The 8,995-nt window shown below is 41.7% G+C and overlaps 1 protein-coding gene across 4 annotated transcripts in view; it reads right to left on the bottom strand.

Annotated features, from left to right (window-relative positions):
• casz1 (castor zinc finger 1) overlaps positions 1–8,995 on the bottom strand; it is a 370,171-nt gene that overhangs the window by 115,358 nt on the left and 245,818 nt on the right. For all 4 annotated transcript variants that reach the window (XM_048615145.1, XM_048615147.1, XM_048615148.1 and 1 more), the window contains exon 5: positions 843–1,390. In XM_048615145.1, coding sequence (XP_048471102.1) covers positions 843–1,347 — 505 coding nt within the window. In that variant the 5' untranslated portion in view covers positions 1,348–1,390. The remainder of the gene's footprint in view (positions 1–842; positions 1,391–8,995) is intronic.

The following is an 8,995-nucleotide window of genomic DNA, read 5'->3' as shown; positions in this document are numbered from 1 at the left end:
TGTGAGAAGTATTGGTGTAGTTGTCATATCATTGGTGTGGTAATCCAATACACCAGGCTAATGATCTGGGCCACATGGGTTCAAATCCTATAATGGCAGAAAGTGAAACTTTAATTTAATAGAAACCTGGAATAAAAAGCTTGCCTAATGGTGACTAAATAACCACAGGGGCTTATAATTAAAAATACATTTGGTCACTGACATTCTTTGGGACTTGTGATGTCTTTACATATGACTCTGGGCAATTAGGGATGGGTAATAAATGCTGAACCTAGCCAGTGACCCCTACATCCCATGAACTAATTTTTAAAAATTGAGTTCATCTTTTTTTAAACCCTAGTGTCATAACCATTTTATTTTAAATTAGTAAAAATGACTGAAAAAAATATACAAAACACTGGTGTAATTGGTGTACCAGAAGTCATTTCTTTCATAAATTACAAAAAAATTCATAGCCTTCTTATAATGTACCCTTTAGTACCTTCTTACCCAAAAGATTCAGTTTAATTTTTGAACTTTCCTAAAATATCTGTAAACAAGAACACTGGGCTGAAACGCTAATGTGATTAATTCACATCAGGTTGTAGCAACTGAGAATTGTTCTGATTCAAAAGCATTACATTTGAAGCTGCAACTGATGCAGGGATCCTTTGAAGACCCTTCTAGGTCTAGGCCCGAAACGTCAGCCTTCCTGCTCCTCTGATGCTGCTTGGCCTGCTGTGTTCATCCAGCTCTACACCTTGTTATCTCAATCAGGCTAAGTGTCCTGTTTTAGCAAAGCCTCATCAAACCAGAACTAAAATTGGAAGTATGTTGTCAGAACAAGGGAAAGTGTTGCTCACCTGAAGAGGCAATACTGGCTTGTCTTATACTGGCCTCGCTGGAAGAATTGTAGCCTTCCTCCTTCAGTCCCACTTCCTCAGAGTCTCTGTCATCCATGTAACTGCCATCGAGAGAGCCTTGAGCTCCATCATTGTCCTCCTCATCACTACAACCTTTGGGCTGCACCATGTAGACCCCTTCAGGGGCAATGTACTCGCCGTCTCCAGCCTTTATTACCCTTTCTTCACCGCGCTCCCCATGTTCATCTGTGTATTCCCCGTTCACCCATTTTTCAATCGCTTCCCGCCTTTTCTTGTCCTCCTCCAACTTTTGGATGTCCTGAAGTCCATCGGGAGAGTCAGTGTCCCCCTCCTGGTCACCATGACGCAGCCCGTCAGCGCTATTGTTCTCTTGAGGTTTGTGGTCTGGCTCAGTATGCTCTGCCCCAAAGTTGTAGTCAACCTGCCGACTCAACTTGGCACAGATAGCATTCAGCTTTAGGCCTCCTTTCCTCTTGGCAGCCATCTTGAGTTTGCCTGAGTTGGCTTCAGTGCATAAACTTCACTCACTTTCGATTCAGTGAATCAGCAGAAGATTGGAAAGAGAGGAAAAACACACTATGAAACTTCGCAGTGCGAAACAAACTAACAAGTATAACTCAGATTCACATTCATCAAAAAGATATCAAATACTGTCATTAATTATCACTGGATCTTTACAATGACTTTGTTTTGATTAAGCTTCAAGTAAATTGCACAAAACAAAGCTGTCAGAGTAATGCAGGAATACAAATAGAAAGTGCCAGAGAAACTCAGCAGGTCTGGCAGCATCTGTGGAGAGAGGAACAGAGTTAAAATTTCAAGGCTTGTATCAATCTTCTTCAGAAAGTTCTGGAAACATTCACTCCTTGGTTGCATGTGACGAGGGGATCTTATCTACTTCCTTCCTAAAGCCTGTTTTGTTTCATTAATTCACAGGAAATAAACATCGTTGGGTAGGCCGGCATTTATTACTCATAAGGTAAAGTGCCCACTTAAGAGTCAACCACGTTGCTATGGGTCTGGAGTCATGTGTAGGCCAGATCGAGTATGGATGGCAGATTTCCTCCCCTAAAGGACATTGGTGAACCTGATGGGTTTTTCACCAACCATTGGAATGGTTTCATCGTCATCATTAGGCTCTTAATTCTGGATTTGTTTTTTTTAGAAGTTGAGTTCAAGCTCCACCATTTCTCCACCACTTGAACTTGGATGCTCAGAACATTATTAGGGTCTTTGGATTACTAGTCATGTGACAATACAACTAAGTCACTGCCTCCCCTTGACCTTTGTACCTATCTCTTCGACCAAGCCTTCGACAGCTAATACCTGCCCTAATGCCCCCTTCTCTGGCTCACTGGAAATTTCCCACCGTTTTTGGCTTCTGTGGGACAGTTTTCTGTGTTTACAGTGCTATATAAACGCAAGCTGTTTTTGGTTTCTATCGGGAAAGACTTTGGAGATCATGGCTACAGCTCATACGAAAGCATGGAAAAATCAAAATGGAAAGAAAAAATAGCAAATGAAGGCCCTTTGTTAGAACCACACACTTTCATTGGCTCCTTCGCTGTGGTACTCCAGTCAAGCTAGCCGCTTTGATTAGAGCCCATGCACCTTGCAAATTAAAATACTCAAATGGCAGTGACCAATGCTAGTGTTGATAAACACAGTCGAACAGTTGTTGTTCGGTGGTTTCAAATCCCACAACGGCAGATGGTGAAATTTGAACTTAAGAAAATATCTGGAATTAAATATAAAAGCTAGCCTAATGTTGACCATGTAATTGTTGCTGATTGTGCTTAAAGGGCCATCTCGTTCGTAAACAACCTCAATGAGGGGAAATCTGCCATCCTTACCCAATCTGACCTACATGTGACTCCAGACCCACAGCAATGTGGTTGAATCTTAACTGGCATCAGGGCAATTGGGATGGGCATTAAATGCTGGCCAAGCCAGAGACACCCACATCCCATGAAAGCATTTTTTTGGAAAAATGTGATTAATGCTTTATTGAGCTTAAGCTTAACCTTATATTACCAAGCTGGTGTGCAATATTTCAACTCATTTAAATCAAGACCCAATTGCTTCAGTCACTGCCAAATACTGACACAGAAAACCACACCTTGACTCAGGTTTTGCTTCGAAAACTGCTCTGAATCCTCCCTACTCTCAGAGTATACAGGCAGCCAGTGTGAACCTCAAGTGGAGAGTGTCCCGACCACCTTCTTTTGTTTGCATTTCATTCTGAGCTCCTCGTGTGAGTAATCAAAAAATATTCTGAAACTGATAATCCTTTTGCTAAAATAATCCAGCTATAATTAACAACTGTGAACTCTGCACTACAGAACATGTGTGAGCGCCCACTCACTACGAGAAACAACCATCAGTACTTAACCAAGCATTTAACACACTTCAGCAAGGTTACTTCATAGCCAGAGACAATGGGTTTTATTTTAAATCATGGAATGAAATAAAAGCAGCTGTTGGGCAATATGACTGGGTGTAATAATTGATGCGAACCATTGGGAAATGCAATACCTTAGCCGTACTCATTGTGATACTACACAGGGGTTGAGCTCCTCACCGTGATTCACATTTGTCAAGCAATGCCACTCAGGCCTTATACAGCCCAAGTGTGCTGGTGAAGTGGTAGAATTGTCACTGGTAATCCAGACCCCCAGGTTAATTTTTCTGGGGACCTGCTTTTGAATCCCACCATGGCAGATGGTGAAATTTGAATCTGTACAATTGGCAACCATGTAACCGTTATCAGTTGTAAAAAATAACCTAATCCATCTTTAAGATGGAACGGAAATCCTGCCATTCTTACCTGGCCTGACCTACACGTGACTCCAGATCCCCTCCCCCACAGCAATGTGGTTTACTCGCGGTGTGGGGGTGGTCTCCCAGTCTGGCGGTCTTGTCCAGGAGGGGTGGTCTCAGCCTCGAGTGGCATTCCTGTCCAGGAGGTCTTCTTCGGCAGCTTCTGGGTAATCCAGCAACCTGGCATGAAGGTCTTGTCCTGGCGCGGAGGTCTCATCCTGGCTTCAGAGGCGACTTCTGGGTCTTTCAACGGCCCAGCGTGGAGGCCTCATCTCGGCGAGGTCTCGGCTCGGCCCTGCATGCGGGTTTCAGCCTAGTATTCCAGTGTACCCTGAACCCAGGAGCCATTAGTTGAACTGGGATGAGCTTTTACTTTTTTTTCTTCTTATTTTAATTTAGGCACCGTGAAATGGCCACTTATAAAACATTTCACTGTATGGATTTTGCAAAAATACACGTGACAAAACGCTGTTCTATTCTATTCCATTCTATTCTACCCTTATTCACCCCCTCTGGCAATAAGGGACAGGCAATAAATGGCTGAATGAGAGGAATGCCCAATGGTTTCTCTCTCTATTGGAGAGAGATGCCTATAGTCCTTAGTAGACTGTGGCTAATTACCAGGATACCCAATTGAGATTCAATTCAACAGGGTCTCACACAATACGCACCAGATGTGAAGATCATGTACATTGTTAAGCAGGGAGAAAAGCCAGCTTTAGGGGCTGACTTTCCTACAGACAGGTGAGATGGGGAGACCCCAGAGTCAATGGACAATGTAGGTGTTGCCAAGGAAAAGTACACAAGGGGAAATGATGATAACACCAGATCTGAGGAGTGACAAGAAATGAATTTAAGGCAATTTTTAAAATAGAATTTCAACAGTTTTCTGTTCTGAGGGGCAAAAGTAAACCTATTGCGTCGTCTTAAGATCTGTGAGTCTTAGTCAGACTAAAGATTGGATGGTCCCTCTGCCTGTTGGCTTCAATGGGGCTCTATTGAGGCTCGGGCTCCAGTATACTCAGCAATTTGTAATTGGGAATTGGTAATTTCACTTTAACAGAGAACGAGGATCACTGGTGTAAGAAGATGAATTGTGACAACTCATGAAGCCTCTTCCAGCACTTCCCACATCCATGGTCATTACCATCCAGGTTGCAGATATACAGGAACACCACCAACCGCAAGTTCCCCTCCAAGCCACGTACCATCCCGAGTTGAAAATATATCACTGTTCCTTCACTGTCGCTGGGTCAAAATTCTCCCTAATGGCACTGTGGGTGACCCTACATCTCAAGGACTGCAATGGTTCAAGAAGGTAGGTCAGCACCACCTTCTCAAGGAGAGCTGGTGACAGGCAATAAAGCAATGCTCACATCCCACAAATGAATAAAGCGAAAGGCAGTACCAGGCTGATACAGGAACAGGTATTCCTCTGGCTTATGGCACATTATTCAGCAGAATAGAACTCTTTACTCGACACCTATGACAGATGTGACTGGCCAAGCCCAATGCTAACACTAGCTATCTGGGAAAAAAAACTTTGTTCCATTTCCTAGAAGTAACCAGCTCTTGCATCAAAAACAAATTTTGTCATAAACATGTGGCTAGAATAGTTTCAGTTTGCAGAAGAGTATTGTTCATAAGTTGGAAGGTCATTCACAAAGGTTCCATTAACATTTCAAAGGCTACACCATATACCATTCTCTTTATATAAAGACTGAATATGTTTATGGATTTACAGTGGTTTGGCATTCCAATTACATTGAAATATTAAGTATCTTAATGGGAACTTAATGGAAATTGTCCCCCAGTTGTTGTATAAAGAGCATGTTTTATATGGTTTCTCTATTACTGAGAGAGCTGGAACAATATATCTTACAATCGTGCTTGAGGGATATCAGAGTTTTCTGGTGAGGGCTTACTTTGGATTTATTTACATTTTATCTTGAATTATTCCTGACTTTGTCACCACATTGAGGACCACCGAATAAACAAGTGGCTCAGTAATGTTGCAATTTTTTCAACCACAGCATTAAAGCTGGTGGGTCACCGACACCAGGACAGTCATTTGGAAAAATCATCTGGAACAAAAAAAAATTTGCGAGGAAGTGGAAGACATAAATTTTAAAGTATTTTCACAGAAGCCTTAGAAGGAAGATTGAGGTCATCTGGGCGTAACAGAGAAGGTCACATATGTTTACAACGCACAGTATTTCAAATTCTAACTACTGATTTCCTTCATAGGAAATGGTTTCAAGAATCTTTTCTTTGACTCGCAGTCTGGTTCCTGACTATTTATATACATTCATAAACACTCATTTAATAGGCATTCTGCAGGAAATTGAAAAAAACAGAATATATAGACGATAATACTTGGTTGCTAAGGTAATCTGACTTTTATTTCAGGAGCAAGAAGGACCATATATCCAGGTCTGTCTCCTCAATGCTCTGACAGGCCTGTAATAGTGACCAACTGTGCATTATTCATGTTATCTAATACAGTAATGAAAACTGAAGGGAAGAAACAGGGTAGCAGTCAAACAAAAAGAAAATTACACAGAAAATCGCTAAGCTTTCACAAATTCCAGTATTAGTTTTGAAGGGCATTGCTACCAGAAGAAAAGTTTCAGTGTAATAATTTGGATTTTTGTTTTACTCCTTGTGCCTAGAATTTTATATCTGAAGCAAGGTTCAAGTTCCTAATAAGGTGGTGGATATGGTGTTTTGTGATAGACAAGGTGATGGCCTAGTGATAGTTATCACTGGAACATTAATCCAGTGACACAGGTAATGCTTTTGGGACCTGAGTTCAATTCTTACCTGGAATATGAATTCAATAAAAATCTAGGATTAAGAATCTGACAATGATTGTCAGGAGGAGAAACCCATCTGGTTCACTAATGTCCTTTAGGGAAGGAAGTCTGCCATCCTTACCTGGTCTGGCCTACATGTGTCTCTAGATCCACAGCAATGTGGTTGGCTTTCAACTGCCCTTAGGGAAATTAAGGACAGGCAATAAATGCAGGACTGGCCAACAGAGCCCCACAGTGTGAATGCATTAAATACAAAAGTGGACAAATATTTGCTGGGGACAAGGTGACAGAGAAAGTGTTACAGGGAAAGTGTCATCATTGCACACTTGGGAATGGCCTAAGATGCTGAGGCAACATGTCTGCATTGATTTTGCCACCTTCTTGGGGGTCAAATGCTGCTGGTGGTAGTTGATGCTCTTTCTAAGTGACTGGAGGTGACAGTAATGAAGTTCATCTCCACAGACCTGACCATTGAGAAACTAGACAAAATGGTTGTGTGATTTGGTAACCCAGAGCAGGTTGTCAGTGACAATGGTCCTCAGTTCCTCAGGCATGAATTTACTGTTTACATGAACTGTCACAGCATGCAGCACACTAAGTCCCTATCGCCCCTCTACCAGTGGTCTTGCAGAAAGATTACAGCAAGTAAATGTGTCTCATTTGGGAAGGACATGTTGTATGTAATGTTATTAATCATCATTTGGTCACACAGAGCTTGAGTATTACTGAGAAAAGGTTTGTTTTGTGGAAGATTTTCTTCGTACACTCATCAGGACAGTTTGCAAGAATACCAATGTAAAGGAAAGCCAACATTTATACAGATGAGAAGAATGCAGAGTATGGACTGTGATGCTGATTTTCCACTTTATTGGTATTCTTGAAAATTGTCTTGATGAGTGTAAGATGGAAAGCTTCAACAGATTGTGTGCTTTTTCAGCACTGCATATATCATTGATAGATGAACACAGGCAGAATAGAGACCAATAGATCTCCTGCTGTATGCTCATGAGTTTAGAAGTGATCAAGAACATACTGGTGAAGGTTATTTAGGATGGAGCTGTGTTTAACTTGGTCCGTACCTTTAAGCATCCTGATCAGCAACTCCATGAAGATTCATTCTGGGTTGAAACTAATTGTTAAGGGACAGTTCAATAGACCTGTGGCTAACAAGTCCTGCTTTTGGGGAGCTGGCAGGTTATTAAGAACAGGAGAAAAGCAGCAGGGCAAGTTAGCGGCAGGTATCTGCATAAGGAGGGGTCACCCAGAATTGGAAATTTCGCATCAGTTTTAGAATTCATTCCTCTTAGGGCTTTAATAAACCTTGGACAATGTTGGGGTAGAGATACTATGGACTCTGCACACAGGCTGACAGCAGTGTGACATTAAGCAGCTGGTGCCATACTTCTGCCTCTGAGTCATAAGGCTGTACAGAGGAGGTGCTGCACTGTTCACAGAACTGTCCTTCACATGCTCAGTCAAACTGAGACCTTCTCTGTCCTCTCAGGCAGATGTAAAAGAGACCATGCTCCACCTCTGAAGAAAATCCAAGGAATTCTGCCCAGGGTCCTGACAAATATTTGCCTCTCAAGTGACATCACAAAATAACAGGTTATCTCTTTGCTGCTTATGGGAGCTTGTTGTGTGAAATGTGGTTGTCACGTTTACATTACAACAGTGAACAACACTTCAAAAGTGCTTTGTAGGCTTTGGAATGTTCAGTTGTTGTGAAAGGTGCTATATAAATGCAAGTCATTCTTTTCTGATTTACAAGGCACCTAAGTACAAGATCAAACCCATCCTGACGTATTTGATAAAATAAGTTCTCACAATCATATTATCAAGACCCTAATCTTTCTCTTAGCTTGACATTCTGCAGGACAACGGGAATCGGTTGTCCTTATTGCTCTCAATTGTATTTTCTGCAGTGAAAAATAAACCTGCCTAGTTTTGGTGTTTTATCTCTGACATTCCTTGAACATCTTCATTATCTACACAAGGTATCTCAACACCTTGCCAACCATCAACAGTCCTACAATGCCTCACCATCTTCCTGTCACTCCCAGCTGCTCTAATCCTTCAGATTCACGATTCAAATGACTTTGAACACCTCTGTCAGTGATTCCCGGTCATGCACCTTTGTAGATACAAGGTAGGGAGTGGGACACCATGTACAGGAAAATACTGAGCTTCCTGAGTGTTTCAGCAACTGTGGGATACAGCCTGGAATGAGACACAATGTCAATTCGAATGTGATGGGATACAGATAGATCTGAGTGAGCAGGTAAGGTTTGAGGTGTCTGGCTACACTCAGTACTTTTTATTTCAAAAAATATACTTTATTCACATAAAAAAATACATACGAAGTCACTAAAGCAGTTTGGTTCTGTACCGTAGAATATGAAGAAAAGAAGCAAACATTGGAAACAAAAACAGAAATTGCTGGAAAAGCTCAGCAGGTCTGGCAGCATCTGTGGAGAGAAATCGGAGTTAATGTTT

Source organism: Rhincodon typus, chromosome 31, assembly GCF_021869965.1.
Source record: "Rhincodon typus isolate 14 chromosome 31, sRhiTyp1.1, whole genome shotgun sequence".
Classification (NCBI taxonomy): Eukaryota; Metazoa; Chordata; class Chondrichthyes; order Orectolobiformes; family Rhincodontidae; genus Rhincodon; species Rhincodon typus.
This window is presented reverse-complemented; position numbering and strand designations above follow the sequence as displayed.